The sequence below is a fragment of the Tenebrio molitor genome, chromosome 1, assembly GCF_963966145.1.
Source record: "Tenebrio molitor chromosome 1, icTenMoli1.1, whole genome shotgun sequence".
In the NCBI taxonomy this organism is placed as follows: domain Eukaryota; kingdom Metazoa; phylum Arthropoda; class Insecta; order Coleoptera; family Tenebrionidae; genus Tenebrio; species Tenebrio molitor.
Window position 1 is genome coordinate 43,775,606 of NC_091046.1, and position 21,060 is coordinate 43,796,665.

The window sequence follows — 21,060 nt, forward strand, 5'->3', positions numbered from 1 at the left end:
GTCGATCCGGAGGGTAGCCCGTATTATAACATCGCTAAGAGCACCGTGCAGAGGATAAAATACACACTATTATGGTGTTCTAAAATATCAGCGACATTTTATGTTGTCAAACTTACCTAACCTATGACGCTCAAATTTCAAAAAGGCATCTTTACATGTGGAAAACACTGTAATAAATCGACTTCTTGATTTTTGAGGTGTACTCGATAATTTTGAAATTAACTGTACTTATTTAAAAAAAAAAAAACATTTGATGGCGTTTGAACTGAATTAATGTCTAGTTGTTCTTGACAAATTCCTTTACGCTTAATACTTTCTGTATTATACAGGGTCGCTAAAAAGTATGGATACAGCTAAATATTTTCAGAACGTTTTAGCAGAGCTCGTTGAAATTTGACACAGTTAGTGTGTTTAAATTCTGAGATTTTTTCAATTTTCTAACATCATTTGTTTTGAAGATGCAAGGGTAACTTTATTTTTTTTTAAATGGTACAGGGGGGTCAAATTTAATATTTTTGGAAAGAGTATTTTCTTGTGAATCAACAAATCGTAATTTTGAAAAGTTAAAGCCAATTAGCACAGAAAGATTGCAGTTCTGTGTTAGATACACTTGCCTAGACCTGAAATTTATAGAATATTGATAGAATTTCTAAAAAGAGGTCCGTTGTTCTACCTACATACTTTTTATTTTTTTAATCTAGAAAAATCGGCACTCAATATCGTTTTAATAGCCTTCTGAAATATGTAAGTACAACTGTCAGGGTTGCATTTTCAAATCCTTTAAAAGGATTCAATTAAAATTGAAACAGTATTCAGGCAACAGAGAAGACTAGACTTGAATTCTATGGAATATTAATGGCCGTTCACTCTTCTTGCACTTAGATTATAAAGCTTCCTTATTTAAAATTTTTGATTTATGTAGAAATCGTTGATGGAAAAAGCTCTAGAGACTGTAATTGGAAAAATATTGTAGGTATAGTTCACACAATATTATTTGATCGGCAATCACTTGAGCGAGTAGATCACAAAGCAACACTGTAGTATGTCATAGAATACTGTTGTTGCGTTTTCAGGTCCCGCTAATGACCGTTCGAAAGCATCATCACAAAAGGATAGAGACACGAACAGTGGTTGTCATTCAGCGTACTTTCTCGATACATTCGGTGAATTTTCCAAATCGAGAATTCACCTGACGGAGCTTTCATAAACCGAATGGCAAAAAGATTGACTGACGACTCGTTTATTTTCGCGTTCAGCGTAAAAAATCGAAACCATCGCAAAAAGGCCCGATTCTGATTTTTGATTCCCGTTTAATTTGGCGCGTTCGCCGCGACAAATTCCATAATCCCGTCGATTTTTTGTTTCTTTTTTTCTCTCTCGCGGTCTGATTTACGTCAGACATCCAAGACGAGAAAATTTCCCCGGCAATCGCGTTACTGGTGTGATTTTTCTTGTAGGCCGAGGGGCGTGGGACGAACGAGGCCGAAAGAAAAAAGCCGTCGCCGAACGTCCCCCGAAAGAATTAAATTATCAGACCGGGCGCCGTGGAATCGTAAATTGCGATGAAGTTAAATTGCCGAAATAAATAATAGGGTGGTTAGGTATGGGCGATATTTTGTCGCCCGCCCGCCCGCCGAAAAACCAACCGGCGACGCCGAAAAGGACTCCGGCAAATATAATCTCGCCGTGGAGGAGCTTAAAGCTCCCGACGACATTATGAAATTCAGAATACGCTCTCCAGTCGAATTTATTCCGGATTTTCGCATTCTCTCGTGTGTTTGTGGAAATATCGTTGCAGATATTAAACTAGGTGTGTTTTTTCTCGGGGAGCTTTTATCATCACGGACAAATCGTTGCCGATAAAAGCTCGCGAGAGCACACACAACAAAAGGTAGTTTGAAAACAAACCGTGCGGGGCGGTTTGATTATCGCGGAAGTTTTCTAATATTTATTTGTGATGTACGGCGGCTCCGGAGTTGCCGCCGGAGTCGATGGTGAAGTCTGCCGGTTAGGTCTTGAGTGCATTCGCATCTTTACGGATGGTCGGCATGCGATGGTGCCGATCGAAAGAGAGGTGGTACTCACCGTTGGAGAGGACTTGGCCTGCGGTTGCGAGGACGATGATGGCCAAGACCGGAGCCCCAGTTAACAACGCGGGGAGCGTCATCATCTACCTAGATATGGAACGAGAAAGAAAAGACAGATATAGCAAACCCTTGTTTGGTATCCTTGTTGGAGGAGCGGTAATCGTATCACAGGTACACTTTTAAAAAAACACACAAAATCAACTACGGAGAATCACAGTTGGACTTGAGGGAGCGTCACGACCCACCCCCGGCGAACAGGGAAATTACAACAATAATGCGTCGTCGATCAAAACGTTCGGAAGTGCGTCGAAAAAACACCGAATTGCAGCACTACGACATCCTATGAATATAAACGTCGACTTTACAACACTCATAAAATTGAACTAGCGATGAAATATTGATACGACCCGACGATTCTTATTCCGGCCGTCATGGCCAACCGCAAACTCTAACTTTCTTCCTGTGATTCGAGATGAAGCTAGCGCGATTCGAGGAGGTCCTCATCTTTCACGGGCCCTTCGCGCACCGGCCACACCATCGATGTTGGAGGACGAGAACCGCGCACCTCTCAAGGACTTAAGGAAGAACCCGAACCATTCTTTGGTACCACTGCCACGTGTTCGGTACGGCGGCTGCCGGAGAGGGTGCGTGCTTTTGGCGCCGGTAGCGTGGCCACTACTGACGCGTGCGGGAGACCTGGACGCCAGGCGTCGGCGACGCCGCGGCGCACGTTCGCCGCGCCGGCCCGCGTCTTATACATGCAGATGCAGAGATTACCATCTCGAGTGCCTGCCATTAGCCACCCCGAAACTAGATTGGTTTTCGATTATATCGTCTGATCTTCTCGGAACGAGTTGACGATTGCCCTCGAACGGCCCGTCGAAAACTACCCCATTTTGCACGACAATTGATCACCCCCTCGCACACACACACACAATTCGAACTTTTCAATTCATAACTTATTTAATGGCGCCACGCTAACGCATTGCCGTCACGTGAGCCGCCTCCAAATTAGGGATGTTTTTTTTGCCGGGCACGTCAAACTCGAGACACCATTCTTTCGTGGGGGAGTCATTAATTATTTCGCTTTATTTGTGCGTTTATCGACAGTTGTTTCAAACTCAACGACGGCTTTTTCCCGTCGCGATGAAGCCATCACCTATCTTTGACGTTTTCCCTGGCGTGAGTTTCTAACGAAATTATTTCCGAGGAGGGATGAATAGAAATATTTCGGGCGCCGAATTGCCAGGTTTGTCGAACAATCCGAACTACCGCATCGTCGAATCAAAAGAAAACTTCTAGACGACCAATTTCATAACTAATAATTAAAACCGTATCATGTCAAAGTTTTTCAGAATCTATTAAAGCTGCTGGAAATAAAGTAATTACGGAGCGATGAAGTATTCATCTCTTCTGATGCAAGTTCTTTGTTGCCGAAACTTTAACTTTCTTCGACCGATTATTACAAAGGAATTATAAGGAAAGTTGCAAAGTACTTTCCATTCGATAAATCACTTATAATATGCGATATTTTACCTTTAAGCAAAAAATGCAACACTCAAAAAAACAACAATTTATATAGAGCTGCTTTATTTGAGAACAAAACCATTCGCTCGACAATATTATTGGAACTGTGTCGCCTAGGACACTAAAATAACACTGAAAAGCACCGTTCAATTGAGAATGTAAAAATGATTGGAACAAGGCTGATAAATGACCAACATGAATAAATGATCGTTCTAAAAAAAACACTAGGCTCTACTGATACATACATCATCAATAACCAAAATGAGTAGATTAAAAAGAAATTGTGAATAATAAGAGTTTAGATTTATTTTTAGTGTGACTGGAAAATATCTATTAGACACGTGTGAAAGGCTGAAATCGATCACAGCAATACAAAAAGAAATGAAAATTTTGGAAAAACGATTGGTCTCTTGAATGAAAACTTGACCACGAAACAGTTTTCCCAAGACCACTCTCCCTTCATATTTATTTGGGTTTCTTGCCATCACCTCAGGTTCTGCACCAACCCACTCAAAATTTGGGACTCGATGATAAACAGTAATACCTAAGGTTATGGTTCTCACTTGACAGTAAATGAGAATAAAACAAGGAACCAGTATGGAAATACATTGGAACCCTAAGACCAAGGTGTAGTTTAGTGGGACCAATTCAGTCACAACTCGGGATGGTCTGGTTTCTTTAGGCATAAAAAACAGAATTTTGTTCGATCCCTTCCTAGAAAGTGAGTCAGTATCCATAGGTTTTTTTAGTGGGTGAAGGTTTCTCTTTCGTTCACTTCACTTTCGCTCACTGTCTTTTACTGACTGGTTTTCATTCACACGTAAATTTTTCCAATTCTTTCTGATAAGGTAATTTTGATGGAAACTGTAAAAATGCGCCGTCCATAATTTACAACCACCAGATTATCGCGTCAACCGCTGAACGTAAACTTGTGAAATTTGCAGCGCGGCGTGAAAAATCGCACGGGGGCGTCGAATAAAAAAATAAAGCAAAAAAAAAAATTTGCCATTCAAATCACTTCGGACCCGGCGCGGCCCGATTAATTATTAAATCGAACCCCCGGCCCATTTTCGATCGAAGGTGTGCAACGACGTCACGGTCGGATGTAATCACGGCCGCCGGAATAAAATGGAAACATTGCGGTTAGGTCGTACCCAGTTCATCCATTTACTATCATCCGACAACACCTACCGAATTCCATTAGCGGTAGTGAAACTTACAATATAGCCGAGTTATTATGGAATTAATTCACGACCTGCCCACCCTCGACGTGATCAAATTACACCCCGCCGACCGATTCGGCCCGGTGCTAAGGAGTTCGTCGCAGCTTCAACCGTCCAAGTGGAGTTAATTTTCCAATCTGGTACACAACAATCAACGCATACAATAAGCTCATCTGCCATACAACACCCCATAATTAACAGACTTTCCCCGCGACAGGCGGCGCGAAGGTCGCGCAGATCCACCCCAGAGGCCACGCCGTCTCCCGCCCCACTTTACAACTGTTCAAAAAGTGCACAGAAATCTGACGACGTCGACTTTACTCCTACTTTTGAAACGTCTGCAAACCAAAAAAAAAACATCCACGGAGCTAGAGAACTACGGATTGTTATTGCTATAAAGAGGGGACAAGGCTTCGAGGCCGGATTTAACTACACACAGAGAACAGTTTATTTCAAATAAATAAAATTAATTATTCATCAATAAATGATTTCTTTACCGGCGGCGAATTAAACTTTTATTTATAGGAACTAAACCATTTAATTGCATTACGTTTGCTATTGACCACAAACGCTTAATTACAAATTTGGAGTTTTGCTTATTTGGAGTCACTTAAATTTGTTTGTGAGAATTAAAACATTGCGAACAAATTTCGATAGTTTTATTAGCCTCCAGTTGGCTTTACTGCGCACAACAAATGTATATTTTAATTTTCTTACCTTCTTTATTTATAAGAAGTTACAATTTATTTCTAGAAACTGCAAGTTTATTAGCATGTACTCTAGCTTTACAGTTGCAGCAAAATGTGTGGATAGAACGTTCTATAGTTGTTTATTTCAGAGTATCAAAATAGTCTTCTGAAAAATTAATTATCGGCTGTTAGTTGTGAAGGATTTATTAATGGCAAATTTATTGTTTATTCCTGAAATTTACATATTTTATCTATAGGTGGTATGTAGGTACATATTTGGAAATTAAAAAAATATATTTTGCAAATATTTTTTTATTTAAGAAATACTTACGAACTGGTTTATGTATACATGGTAACATTGCAGTTCTAACTAAACTACTTAACTAACTATTCTAACTAGACTACTTAACTAAATTACGAACGGAAAAGCTTATAAAATTGCCGAAAAACCTTTACTGAATAATTTTTGCAATCATATGTGTTCCATCAATTCCTATATGAATGGATCGAGGAATAATTAAATGTTGTGGATTAAGTTTTATAATTCTTTTTCTATTTTGTTTAGTTGAAATCTCGATTTCAAATGCTGCCATGTGACTGTTAAAACCCACAGTGACACAACTGTCATAAACAATGTAAACGCTACCGCTCCAGTCTGTGACAACATTTCGAATTACACCAAAAATTGGTTCACTTACGTCATTTGTTTTATCGTGAAAAGCATAACCGATCTTATAGAATATTCCATTAATTTTAGCCCAACTAACTACATACAAGTCACTGATGCAGTCTGTAGGAAATGCATCGTTTAAGTTATAATTCTGTAAAGTACCAAGGAATTTGCCAGTTTCAAACGAATTTTCGATTCCCTTATTACTCAAAAGTCTATATGCCAATCGCAATTGTAACTTTAGTGATAACGTATATGGCAAATTTATTCTAGAGTTAACAATGTGGGCATTAACTTTCGACAATTTATGCATAGCCTCATAACGAATGGACGATAGATGTTTTAGAGGACCAACACATAGCATAGTTGAAGGATAGTGAACTAAAAAATGATACTTGGGTTTCAAGCCTTCTTGGAATAATTCTTGATAAAGACTGTTATGCTCGGCAATTAAACATTTTAAAAGGCTCAAATTAGAAGTTGTAATTGCAGGACTCGTAATTATGTCGACTATATCATATAACAACAAATATAGCCTCCAATGTTCGTCTCCTTCTGGTATTTTGTCACCTATTATTATTCCAAAGTAAGTTACAAGAGCAGCCATTTCTGAAGCCGACATTATTAAACAACCCTTAGTTAGATGATGGTCAGAAATGGCTGGTATAGGATTGCCTATGTCAACATTGCTGTTATATTGGAAGTATTTCAATCGGTGATTTAAGCAATTTAGTGAGATATATTTTTTTGATATAAGTTGTTTTATAATTTTCGCCATATCATATCTACAAATACCCTCATAAATGTCATGCATTAAGTCAAATGTGATATTTTCAACATTGTGATAGTTTTTTAAACTGTTAAAAATACAGGAACCTTGAACCCCAAATTCTTTGTTAACGACGTCAAGCTTATAATTTTGTTGATTCCTCAAAGTGGAATAATTTTCAAAAATGGCCACCTGAGTTTCAGCTTTGCTGCTTCGACATTTACGACAAAAATAATGGCTGCTAAAAGATTCAGTAAATCCGAGCAAAGAGTTAAGTCCCAGATTATCTCCTAATACAGCAAACAAACAAAAGTAAACTCGCAAATTACCTTCTGGAAGTTGTAAAGTAACACCATTCGATTCTAGAAACTGTAATTCCTCAAGTAATGAATTAAATGCCTTTCTATTTCCAAACATTGACCTATCAGAGCTGTACATTAATTGACAAAGAAAAATATTATTTAACGTTGAAGAAAAAGAAGGTGGAATGCCAGCAATTGTATAGTATAAGGCACCTATTTTATGTATACCAGCTTTAGAACCTAAAGGATTATTCGATTCAAAATCGTCATAGTACAGTAAAATCGGCAAAACAATTTTTTCACCAAAAGTGTGTTGTAGATTTTTCCACAAGCTCCCACAAAAAATGCTAGACAATTCCTGATCCTTATTTGATTCACTGACAATAAATGATTGAATGACGGTAAAAACGCCAGGAAGTTCCAAAAATTTTTTTAAGCATTTTCGCATAGGAATTACTTGCGCCTCACATTTTCTTGAGCTCATGATAATTGTATTTTCCGGATTTCTACGACTGTCCGGCATTTCACCAATAACAACAGACTTTGGCTGTATTAGGTATTTTTCAGATTCCATGTATTTAAAACGTTTATATTCTGTTTTAAAGTTTTCAAATACACTGAAGTTAAATATCGGCTGTATTATTCCATGAAGGTTGGAATCCAAGGCTTTTGTTAACTCAATCTTAATATAGTTTAGTATGTCATCAATTAATTCAGAACTATGCGAGATTATCTCCTGGACAAGATTTCTTGTTATGGAGGGATTACAATATAAGGATCCAATAAATTTTAAGAGACATCGAGTCAGATCTGTGTCTGTAAGTTGAACTGGTATATCTTTAGTGTTTATTTCATCAAAATCAGAAATGGCAGCATTATCATCTTTGTCATTTTGAGATACATTACTTCGATTACTTAAGTCACTGTCCACGCAAACGTTCCTTGTCTTAATATGGTTTGAGGCTACAACCAAATGATTACTGCTGTTCATATGTTTCTTCAAACTGAATACATTGGAAAATTTACGTAAACAATATTGATAACCACATAAATAATTTTGCTGCAAAGGATGTTGTACTTTCAGATGAAAAATAAAAATATTGCATTTCAAAAAGGTTTTTCGACATAAAGTGCAACGTAACATTGTGATCCTATACTGATTTTTGATTTTTAATTTGATTGTGGAGTTGGAAGATCTGGGGCAGTTTTTTATCACTTTTTAAATGAATATCGTAAATGATCCACTGGATAAGAAACCATATATGTTCAGCCTCCAACGGATATTGTAAGTCAAAAACTATAAAAGACTTGAAACATACGTCAACGGCTTTCAGCAGAGTTGGCACTGTATATAAAGTGTCATGGATGTAGAGATGAACAGTCTGGATGTCGTAAAATGTTGGGCCGACGATGATGATGTATGGTTGGACGGTCATCCCAAAGCTGGCCATTTTAGTCCTTTTCGCCTCAATGGCATCGTGAATGTTACTTGGAGCCTGCAATTGCTATTACTAATATACTTGTTTCAATATAAACAGAATGATATACCTTAACGTGAAGAATGAAACCCTCCTGAGATTCTGCCACCGTAGGTTTCCAATAAGTTTTTCCTCCTTTCTTTACCACTTTGCTAGCATTGTTCGAAACTGTTTCGAACAACACTAAAAACTTAATGACATCTTCGGAATCTACAGAAATCATATCGCACTTTATTTATATAGAACGCGCCAAGATAATTATGAATTACCCTTTTTAAGCTTTCCGCCATTCAGCAATTCAAACAGTATGCCGTTGGTCGGCTTCTTGTTTTTTGATACTTCTAACACGCTTTCAAATGTTGATGGCCAATGTTCGAAAAGCATGCAAACTTTGTCTTTATATAGTTCTTCGAAATCACTTTCTATCTGAAAAAAACAAGGGAACCTAATTATGAAAACGTGTGCAGGGGTGCCCCATAATTATTCGTTTAAAAAATTTCAACGTTAGGTTTTGTTGCGCAAACTTGTGAAATAATGGGTTCCCTACCAGTTATTTTATAATTTAAAGCATTACCAGTAAATATCCCGTGGATAATTTTAAAATAGGCCAGTCGTCATAAATCGATGATATCGTAATGGGGTCGTTATTGGAGTTAGGAGAAGAAAACTTTTTTCTTAGTTGGAATGATTTTTTCCAGTGCGCTAAAACACTTTCAAATGGCTCGCAATTGTTTTTGAGCCAATCTGCGCTTCTCATTACATCATCCAAATCTACAATGTAATTCGTTTTATAAATATACCTAGATAATGTTACCCCATTTCCACTCATTATGGTATAAGCCCCTTCCCCACGCGGAAATGGGGGTACCTAATATGCATAGGTCTACATACCAACATGAGATTCATCTCCACTTCCTCCATTATCGTCTTCAGAGGTATCCTTTTTGGATAGCATTTTGCATTTTCTTAAAAATTGTAACATGTTTCGATTTTTGTCTACCAGTTTACCTCTTGCTATGCCAGCTGTATTGGTTTTGGAGTACCTTTTAGGAACTGGAGCAGAAAAGTACACTTCTTTGCATTCTTTTGGAAATAAATCCACTATCGCATTGGCGACTTGTGACAATATGTCATTCGTGAGGCGGACGCTGGTGGAGAAAAATAATCATTGTAACACACCCACTGTTTACCACTTACGTAATTATAAGTACTAACTTTATATCGATATCAAAAAAGTTACAGATGACTATGTTCGTTAAATACCCTTGGCACTTAGGACTCAACCCTCTGTCATTGTATGACGCCATTATGGCTTGGCCAGTAACAGTTTTAGCAAGTAATTTCTTTAGGTCAAAATCCACCATGCACTGATGGAAAGTATTATCTCCAAGCTTCATTTTTTTAGGGAGAGGTTGATCTGATTGTTCATGTTCATTATTACTTTCTAGTATTAATATCTCAGCATTCAATATTGTGTTCGGGAGAGGTTGATTTGTTGCCGATTGAACATTTTCGGTATCGTTGTCAAATTCTATTTCAGCGTTCAATCTGTCATTGACATACTCGTAACTGTTTGCAGATAAATTTGATGTTGATGGTATGGTGATGGTGGAAACTTCTGAATCTGTAATGTCAGGTGTATCCTCTGACGGTCGCTGATAATCGCCCTGTTGAACAGGAACGTATTATTCTATGGTGCACGTGATCATGTGATTCACAAGAAAGATAAACACACAAAAATAGTAAGCATAATAAGTATACTCATTTAAACCAAAAAAATTAAACGAAATAAGCTTACATGTAACGGTTGTGCATTATGTATATTATGATGCCAATGTCTCTTTATTCTTAATCGTTCACCTATTGACGGTACAATTGTCGAAAATAATTCATCATTTCGTGTTAGTTGTTCCAACTCCTCTAGAGTAATTTGGTTTTCTACAATGAACATTTTTTATAATAATAAATTTTTCATTAATAATGCTACGAGGTATCTACATATTTTCACATTTACTTAGTTCCTATATACAGAACATTCACACAGAAAGTGCATAAGGATAGATAAAGAGAGAATGATTAGTTCTTTATATTGAAAGTAACAACTGTGCAAATAGACTCACTAATATACAATAACCATCAAAATTTTATAGAATATTATTGATGAGATAAAGAAGGAGAATTGATTATTCAATCCAGTATTTTTTTAATTCATAAATTTAGAAATTTAGAATGAGGTAATGTGTGTAATTAATACTTATTTATGTATGGTAAGATTACTCAATAATGGACCCAGTTATTTCAAAAAGTTTGCGACAATTAGTGGAAGTAACCAAGTGGATATTTAATTTTTGGCAGAAATTAACTCTAATAAAATAAAATCTCACATGCTTAGCTTGGGGTTAACCATGTTTTAAAAGAGTGTGGAAATTACCCAGTTTAGTGACATTATGGAACAATTAGATATTTTGTTTATTTATTCTTAAAAAATTTCAAAAACTTTTGAACATGCAATGACCATTATAAAAATTGGATAACTTAGTCCTCAGAAATTAATATCAACAATGCGCGCCAAATTACACCCTGAACCTACATTTTTAGATAACTTCTGTGGCGCGAACGCCATAGTGCACAGACTTAGAGCGAGGAACAAAAATATGAAATTCATCTGTAGGAACGGGATGGGTGAGAACTGATAAGTGATAACTCTATCAGGATCAGGTGGTTACAAGCTGCTGCCCATTACTAAAGCTAAAAACGTGAAAATATGATAAAAATACTAAAATCCATTAGCCTTTGTGATTTATTCTATTTTAATTTAGTACTGCCTTAGAAACAATCCTGCTGCAGGGTTCGATATGTAATGTTGCGCAATAATAGGTAAAAGTAGGTACTCACCTGTGAAGACTTGCACCAAATGTTCTAGGTTACACTTTTCAATAAGGAATCTAGCTAGGTCCCAATATTGCTTTTCCATTTTGATTATTTTTACTAAATTCCACAATTCACAAGAACACACACACATTAGACGTTGGCACAGTCGAAATGCCAATATGTTAAATGCATTGTCATCCTTACAAAAATTTACTACAAAAGCACGTTCGTCGATACCCGATATCGGAAGAACGTAATTCTATTCTTATGAATAAAATTTAATAATGGTAACTAAATTGTTCTTTCATTTATATCCTTTTTGATTTGTTTGAAACAAAATCATTCCTCAGCTCATTCCCATAAAAAAATGTTATTAAACGCAAACAAATGTCTTACAGCATTCAAACAAATCTTTTTGATTTTCTTCACACAAGGAAGTATTAGTTGTGTATAATAACGATATTGCAAATAAATGGTTTGGTTGCAGGAAATTGTCGTAATTTTTTCTCATTTCTTCTAAGGAGTAAAGCTGTGTTCCGTGTAAATTTTCTTAATATAGAGTAACAAATGGATGTGTGTGCAACTAAATCATACACCACAAGTAAAAACAGGAATGTTTATTAACGTAAAGCAGAAAATTTTTCTGTGTGTACCACCATGTCAATTTCAATGAAGTAATGAAGCGATGAAGACGCAACGGAACGCGCTTTACTCGGCGGCCACCCATCCAAATATCAACCGAGTCCGGTGTTGCTTAACTTCACTGAACGAACGATAATTAATGGTTTCAGGTGGTAAAACCATCTGAATTGTTATTATTACTAAATTTATTAAAGGAAAACTAAAAAAAAAAAACAAAATACATAGTTACATTTATGTAGTATGTATAATTTTTTGGTGCCTCCATTTTAGGTGAGTGCCGGATAAGTAAGATTCCTGGTTTGTCTGCAGTGAGATTACTCTAAAGGTCTTAAAAGCTCAGGGCCCGCTTTCAAGTCATGGTCGCAAATAGGTGGTGCAGCGCAAATGTGTAACTATCTTTGTCCTACACATTAATTACCAATATGCGTCATCTTTCTTTCTTGCGCCGTTACCATGACAACAAGTACGACTGTCGCAAGTCAACTTTATTTATCAATTTTGCTAATGCATAATAGTCGTGTTCGTACGGTATTAGAATAGAATGGAAAAAAAAATCTTCACCATTTCTAGCTGATCTTTGATTCGCTTCGTCAGGACCTACGCAGAACCGGAGGAAAGAACTGGAAAAAATTCCATAACGTCGGTCCCGTCCAATTATCTAAAGTCGATTCGTTCCAAGTTTGCTAGTTAAAGATAGTTTGACGCGAATCCGGTCGTCACGTGATTTATTTAAAACGCCACAGCAAGTTCGCATTGTTGCAGCTCATCGGATAATGGCCAATCGGAAGCCGATCGGTTCGATTCCACGAGGCGGTTGTTGCGGACGCCAAACCGCCTCGTAATGAACAAACTTCGCATCGCCAAAGTGAAAAAAAAATCAATCTAAATTCCCCATTAATTAGATGCAACAAAACAACAGTTCATTATCCAAACTACCGAACGACGGTTCCGTTAATTGCCAGTCCTTCCGGATAATTTAAATGGTCGCGACGTAAGAAGTGCACTCGATTTGCGCCAGGAGCGGGTCCTGCGTCTTCGCAGGACGAGAACGCGACCGTCCAAATTAGTTTCAATGATGGCGAAAATGGCAGAGAGACGCATCAAAAGCACATTAAAAACCGTGATCCGGTCAATATCCGTGTTATTGTTTATTTTCCCGCGCACGATCTTTTTTAATATTTTAATTCGCACAGTGAAACGACCATAACCCCTCGAGCTTTATGAAAATCCATTTTTAATTTGTTCCATCATGTTTGATGCGTTTTAAACTAATATTTGCGAATGTGTTTAATAAAAAAATGTTTGCATTGAGACATTTAATTTTTTCCGTAACGGCGCAACTAGACGCATTCGTTTATATTTACAGGCTCCATTACCGTTAGCCGAAATGTTTTTGTAAATATTAAATTTCGTAGGTTCGGTGTTGTAACCGCCGCACGCTAAAAGGTTAATGGCTAGTTCCCATTATCTTGCAAATTGCAAGCGTTAAATGCAGAACAAGTGCTAAGACGTTTGCAAAACGTTCCAACGGTGGATGCAGCTTTCGTTGCAACACGAAATTGTCACCGCCAGACGGTCCCAATCATCCGATAAAGAATTAATTGGATTGATTCAGTGCTGTTGTACGTCCTTTATATATTATGAATGTTCCACGTGCAATATTGACACTGACGCTGACAGCTCCACAAAAAGTTAATACTGCACCGACCGATTCTCTTGTTTCCGAACCATCAAAAAATTATTGCCATCGAAAGATTAACAGATTTATTGTTCAATTTACATCAAATCAACATTAACTCCGCGCTACAAAAATTAAATTTTGCACTCTTGCACTACCGCCTGTTATTCTTGTAATCAATAATAATTGACTATCGATAGCTCCACCCTTGTTCGGAAAAGCTTGGAGAGTTTTTGTGAATCGTGGAGTCACCCACGCGAGATTGAATGAGATCACCTTCGTTTGCGACACAGGTGCCGATTATACATACTTCGTGAGTTCCAATATTTTCCTGAAATAAAAATGACCCACCACTCACCCTTCCCGTTCAAACAATACAAGTGCACTCTTTTTCCCATCTTTTTCAGATTCTTACGCTAGGTGGTGAGCGGACGTTCACCTTAACGTTCCTTCAATGACCACGTTGTTTTGGGGCAGCGTGAAGAGTAAACGAAACAGCTTTGCACAAGTTCCAGAGTGCAAATGTCGTAAAACCCGAGATCTATTTATGGGTACAAAAGAGCTGAAGGATAACGATCTGTTCGCGCCCGTCTGGCTTCGGTAGTCCTTGACCCACCCGGTCGCAGTTAGTTTTGGCAGTTAATTTGAAAAAAAGCATTTGATTCGAGTGCCTCCGATAATTCCGGCGCTGCAAACGACAAATGTTAAAAGATCAAAGCCGGAACGGGAACAATGTCGATTTTCCGGGTGCGTTCCGCCGGACGAAACAATAAAACCGTCACAGACACCGGACAAATATTGAATCTTTAATTAAATCCGGCGAAAATCGATGGACAAGCAGAACCTGGCGCACACCGACGATCATTGTTCCAGGGAAATTATTTAAATCGAAAGCGGCAAAACGTGCAACAGAGCCGTGGCGAACGCATTTGCGATGCATCCGAAATGAAACCTCGGCTGAGCTCGAATTAATACAATGCAATCTGGGGGGTTCACGAAGGCGGCCGCCCCTTTGACAAATTACCTTCATTTCGTCGTGTATAGAGCCGAACTTGCCGGATTAATTATGTTTGCGAAAGCGATCCTTTAATAGAAACATCCGTCTTGATGGATTCGCACCTGTGGACGTCGATCCCGCCCGGGAAGGGGTTGTTTTTCGGCCGATTGTTCTACACGGAATAAATACCACCGAATGAGAAAATGTGCTCATGTGCAAAATGAGAATTCCTTCCGCTACTCTCTCCCTGTGTATCTAACGCAAACAGAGTGGTGAATTCCCGACATCGCTCGTCCAATAAATAGAAACCGCCCCCACCCCCGACCATTACAATCGAATATAATTACGATGGTCGGGCACTTGAACAATTAAATTGCCGTTAGAAGTCGCGGCCGAGCGAGCCAACAACACAGACGCACAAAGGGCCCCCAGGAGTGCTCCGATAAAGGTATTTACGGAACGCCATGCAAATTTAGACAGAGCTGGTGCGCCCAGGTGGATAAAGCGCACCGACGCCGTCTCATCACGAAAGATCACCGCCCTCGGTCGGACCGCACGCCCGCTCGGACGTCTCCATTTGTTTTAATCTGGACGGAATCTTTTTTAATTGGAAACGTCACCGTTCCATTCCGGGGTATTACAAGCGAGAACGTCAAGAAATCCCCGGCGAAACTGACCACCGACCCTCGAAATGAACACGCCCGCCCTCCGGAAAATACCATAATTCCGGATGCGGCAACGAAAAATAAGGCGGACGTTGAATGCAGTCATGGCATTATGTAAAGCTTTGGAGAGGTACACGTCTGCAAAGTTTTAATTCCAAGCGTCGATGAGTGTACCGCAAGGAGTCTCGCAGGAACCTATTCTATTCAACGTGGGTATATATTTTGGCAAATAAGGTTTAGCAACGCTCCTCTTTTAAAGTTTATTATCACTGCAGAACCTTTGATTAGCAATGCTTGAAACAAAAACTGTCTCGACACTTCGAACTGCATTAGTGGAGTCCTCTTTCTGAGAGACGAAGCGTTCTCCTTCAACACATTTTGCATCTCACTACAATTTCCACTTGTGTGAAAACTTTCATATCGGTGTCAAATATTCCTTCTCTTGTTGAAACATCTAAACGGTAAGAGAACCCATCTGGACCACCAGAACACATTTTTTTTTCTTTTTTTTTTTGTGTAAGAGTTATCCTGTTCCCTTCGCCACCATTTCCATGCTATTTTTTTGCCAAAACTGAGTTTTGTTCCACGTAAAAGAGTTTTTTTTTCTTCAAATATGTTGCCTTTAGAAGTTATTCTTTCTACGATCGTCAGAGATTGAAGTACGTTTCGTCTACCAAACGATGAAGAAGTCTCACGTAGACTGCTTCTTGCTCTTTCGCTGATCGCTCCTTTCAACTTCTTCATTATAATTTTCTCCACACCTTTCCATATCCTTCGGGAAGTTGCAGTTGCTCTTTGATGCAATCTGAAGATTAGAGTGTTCTTCTTCCTGCTACTCTCAATCACTTCCATTTCTGACTACTTTTAGTAACACATTTTAGTACCAATCGCTGTACTTTTATATGCGACAAGATTGAGATTCTGTGCGTCTCAAATTCTCAAAAGATCACAAAGGAATCAGTTTTCCATAAAACAACTGTCGCTAAGAATTCGTTATTACGTTCGGCAACACTTTCGCCGCCAAAACAACGCCGTTTCTGATGCAGCGAGCTCCATTTGCTTTCTCAAAACTCCGCAATTATGCCGAGCTGACGTGATCCTTTTCGAAGCGAGCACTACAAAGAGTCCGTCCTTCTGAATGGGATTTCATGGCGGTTTTCCGGTTGACATTTGTCGCAATTATGAAACAGACAGATCTTGTAATTAACATTTCGAATTGTTTCATCTGGAAAAGCACTTGTAAAGGCTCAGCATTATCACAATTCAAATGTCAAAGCTAATTATTTGGCTTCGACCTCTCGCTAATTCCATTTTCGCCGAACAATGCCGACAGAACTAAGAACTTAATTTTTATCCGGACAATATAAAGGACGAAATAAGCTCTGTCTCCGCGCGCTCTATAATTTACTCGGGCGAAAATTAAAAGTGACACTCGAAAATTGAATTGTCTGCACCTCGTCGATGGAGCGAGGAGCAGGAGTGCGAAACGCATCTTTTCGGTAATCTATATGGCAAATATTGATCGGGGGTGGATCCGGGACAGGTTTGGCCATCGGGTCTCGTCGATTCGACGACCGTCAAACACGTCTTTGATGTCATTGTCGTCGGCACCGAGGACCTCCGCCCCGTCACGAGATTACATCAATTATTTAAGATTTATACGGTCGGGATGCTGTCGGATATCTCATAAATGATTTTCAATTGTTCGAGGTCCAGCCGGACAACCCCGACCTCACTAATCTGGTGCCCCTTTCAGGACACTCGTTTCGGATGATTAATCCACAATTCGCACATCTGGCCGGAATCCCGGCGTCTCTCCCTCGACATATTCAAGAAGTTCCAAGATATACACAGGAAATCGATTTAGGTTATGTGCATTATGGTTCATTGATCGTAACTCTCAATAAGCGAAAATGAAATATAGCCGGCACCTATTGGGCCGGAGCTTGTCGCAGGGTGAGTATTCATCGATAAAATATGGCCGATGGGGACTTTTCCCTCAAATATTACCTGGTGGATAACAAGAACGCCAGGAATTCGCTTATGATAATTCTGGAAATGTTGCCGACGACAATGTCGAACGTCGTTAGGTCAATCAGGACGGCTCATCCGACTCGATTGAGGCGGATTTGAATGAAGTCTGGGCGAGCTCGAGGCGTGCCCGACCTCGGGATCTAACCCGCTCCGCTCCCATCAAAGCGACTAATCTCCCTCCGAAAAGACTCCTCGAGGGTCACCAGTCTTCCATTCAAACGGTTCTCGAATTAGTAGATCGGAAAATGAGCGAGGGTCGAACTTTACTTAGCCGACATGTCTGATCATTTTGTCGAAGACGTTAAAGATTATCCAGTTTGTAGTCAAAAAATTTCTGCAAGTCGAACACATTTCTGTTGTTGAGGGTCATGACGAAAAATACACGTTGTGATTTCGCCACTCAGCTCTTGGTAACTTTTCTTAATTGTCTAGTTCAAGCGATTTTAAACCTTTTCTTTTGAACACCAGTTTTTTATTTATCAGAAAGAGGAAACTTTTTTGATACCGCACTCGCTGAAATATCCAGAAATAATATGTGTAGTTGCGGTTGGTGATGCCTGGTATCCACCAATTCTGTGAAAATCTGAAAGTTCATTTCTTTATTGAGGTTTACTTTATATTTCACTATGCTTTATTGTGATTTTTGTATAGGACGCATTTAGTCCGTTGCAAACAGCCATTTCCACTTTCCATGACATTCTTTGAAACAACAAACACCCTTTTGTAGAAAATTTTATTCAGCAAAAATTTTTTCTGCCGATGAAACTGCCCTTCTCTTCTAGGAAACAGAAAAATTAGAATGTTTCCATCATCTTGAAGCCACTTTTTGCTACGGATTGTACTGATAAATCTGTTTCATTACTGCTTAAGAATAATCTCAAGAAATCAATTAGGTATTTTTGGTGGATGCTCCAAATTCTCTTTCGCACTCGAACTCGAGCCGAACATACTCGTAATTTTTGTTTTTGAGATGATAAACTTGGTGAGATCTTTGCCATATCCGATCGTCGATGTATTCTTACTATTATCTAGATTGTAAAACTTGGTCACTTTATATGCTAAATAGTTGGTGATGCAAACGTTACCAACTCTATGAAAACTCAATTAATTGGATTTGAGAGGATCAAGAAAACGACAAAAATTTTGTTGGTTTATGTAATTCATTTTATTTTCTCTTTATTCCAGATCAAGTTGCAATTTCTACACCTCCATGAATAGTTCAACGATGAAATCCACCTACTTCTTCATGACAAAGACCACCGTCACTGCTGCGGCCTTGGCTCAAAAAAAATGGAAGCCCCTATCTGACCAGACAAATTTCTTGAGCTCGTTCGACCGTTCCTAATGCCCTCTCCGTTTCCCTTTCGGTTTCCTGTTCCCCTTCGTTGTGACGTTCGCGTCGACAATGGCCGTCGTTAGGTCAATCAGGATTTTGAATAGAGTCCGGACGCGCCGAAGTTAGAGGAGGCGTGTCCCGCCCGGAGCCGGTTGCAGGATGCGTGGGCCCCGTCAATATAACGTATCTATCCGGCCGCATCGGACATCAAGATAGCTAATGTGTGTTTATATATTGTGGCGTGGAAACATTTATCCTACTTTCAGCAGTTAATCGAACCGAATTCATCCATTACTGGTCCGCAATTAAGCGTATACACAACATCCATTCTACTTTCGACTGGCACTCGGTTCGATATGGCCGACGGAAAGCATTCATTATGAAAGCCGATATTTCCATCCGACTGTGAAAAAGCACGGCGATGCGTCACCGGAGCCGCTTTTCACCCCAAGCAACTCCGGCTACTTTTAATTGCCGGTTTATACATGCAGCGCGGATAGAAAACCCGCCATTATACACCGACCACTTCAATACCGTATGCAATTTGCACGTAAATATCCCGGCTCTATCTTGGGAGACAAAAACTTTAGACCATAATAATAATTCCGCCATGTAGACTCCACATTCTGCATTATTTAGTCGATATGCATCCACGAGAAAACTACGGCTCATCTCAGTTTTCGAAGTGGGAAACTTTTATCAGTTTGACCGTAGGAACATCGCTTATGCTGCTGGCGAGACGATCATCTGATGCCCCGGTCCGGCCAAATTACGAATTTAAACGTCCAAATTGTTTATCGTAATTCCTCGATGTCAAAAAGCATCCGTTTTCATCGTCGAATCGCTCCGTGGCTCGTCTTGTGCAAAAATGCAAGACCTATGGAAGTTTCTAAGTGGCAGAGTGAACTGCAATTTGTGCCCCAGGTTGGGCGCCGATTGCCACTTAACTTCCAAAGTTGGGCGCCAAATTAGTTATGCCTCTCATCCAATAAATAATTAATTCGTCTCTTGAAACTTTTTCTTTTGCTCTTGTGCACAGACCAGTCGCACAGTTCGCCTGCACTTACCATATTTTCAAAGACTAGATGTCTGCAGGTGTTAGGAAAGAGATTGCGTTACAAATTTTCCTTTTTGCTTCTGTTCAAGAATGCAAATCCTACTTGTGGCTTCCGAAATCCGGAGCATTTAGTTAGGACTCTTGCGTTCGACTGTACTTGGTTGTACAGCATCGGTGGAACTAATCTTCTGTTCCATCGTCCACTCGATTCCGCCGCGGCTTTTGCCGAATCCAATTTAGGTAAAATGTAAATAACCAACCGCGGCCAGTGTTAACCGCAGCCGTCAAATATTTGCATAACTTCCGGCATAAAAACCCCTCGCCTTTGCCTAATAATTGAACACCACCTACTACGATGTTTGGCCGAGGTTCGACCATCGAGAGGGCCGTATTTAATCTTCGTCACTAGTGCAAATATTCGGTGGATCTGCGGAAATTAGTATCCTCCCCTGCATCCAGACCCGCGTCTTTGATTACTTCTCCAAACAAGGGGTCGACCCGGGCGATTCTTTCCCTCCGGTCGTACCGGACGAAAACTCTTTGTCCGTCTCGTGGAGGACACGATGCGTGACGCGAAGCTCGGCCCCGAAGTATTAATTTATAGTGGAAACCGACACGTCCCTTTTAGCCGGTTTAAATTCTTAAGGGAGCCGAATCGGGGGAAGTTTCTCGAATTGGCCATTACAAAGATAAAAGGTATCTAATAAAAGAGGGAAGTGTTGTCCGGAATGTTTGTTCGATGGTCTGTGAAGTAATATAAAGGCTCGGTAGCTGTCAAGTTTCAATAACACACATCTTGTCCCTCGTGTCGAAACTGGAGACTCTTCCGACAAGGAGGGAGGAGTGGCCATCGCGACCACGCTCGAATTTCAGACACAATCGACGGCTAAATCAACGCCGCTTCGTTATTTCAACAAAAAAGACACCGCCGACATCCTCCTTCTTTGTCGCTTTATTATGCATGTCGGCCACGAAATCATGGCAATATCGCGTCGCGCCATGCGAGTTTCGCCAATTCATAATCACAGCCAGAGC

General features: G+C 39.5%; 2 protein-coding genes across 13 annotated transcripts in view; both read right to left on the minus strand.

Annotated features, from left to right (window-relative positions):
* Positions 1-21,060, minus strand: part of Lar (tyrosine-protein phosphatase Lar) — a 424,567-nt gene that overhangs the window by 115,829 nt on the left and 287,678 nt on the right. For all 11 annotated transcript variants that reach the window (XM_069052710.1, XM_069052716.1, XM_069052732.1 and 8 more), the window contains one exon: positions 2,086-2,174. In XM_069052710.1, the coding sequence (XP_068908811.1) occupies positions 2,086-2,170 (85 nt within the window). In that variant the 5' untranslated portion in view covers positions 2,171-2,174. The remainder of the gene's footprint in view (positions 1-2,085; positions 2,175-21,060) is intronic.
* On the minus strand, positions 5,830-12,263 carry LOC138134937 (uncharacterized). 2 transcript variants are annotated; one of them, XM_069053542.1, is made up of 7 exons: positions 10,544-12,263; positions 9,961-10,412; positions 9,637-9,893; positions 9,320-9,516; positions 9,015-9,171; positions 8,816-8,955; positions 5,830-8,763 (listed from the first exon to the last, which is right to left on the minus strand). In XM_069053542.1, the coding sequence occupies exons 1-7, from the start codon at positions 10,694-10,696 to the stop codon at positions 8,419-8,421; spliced, it is 1,701 nt and encodes a 566-aa protein (XP_068909643.1). In that variant the 5' UTR covers positions 10,697-12,263; the 3' UTR covers positions 5,830-8,418. The 2 variants fall into 2 exon arrangements, with proteins under 2 accessions (XP_068909643.1, XP_068909652.1); XM_069053551.1 differs by lacking the exon at positions 10,544-12,263 and having other exon boundaries at positions 9,961-10,425.

Excerpts from the sequence above, each read along its gene's own strand:
- LOC138134937 (XM_069053542.1), bottom strand. The coding sequence starts at position 10,696 with ATGTTCATTGTAGAAAACCAAATTACTCTAGAGGAGTTGGAACAACTA. Across the intron at positions 9,517-9,636 it reads TGGAGATGAATCTCATGTTG|ATTTGGATGATGTAATGAGA; the intron begins GTATGTAGACCT and ends ATTACATTGTAG. Across the intron at positions 8,764-8,815 it reads GTTTCATTCTTCACGTTAAG|GCTCCAAGTAACATTCACGA; the intron begins GTATATCATTCT and ends TAGCAATTGCAG.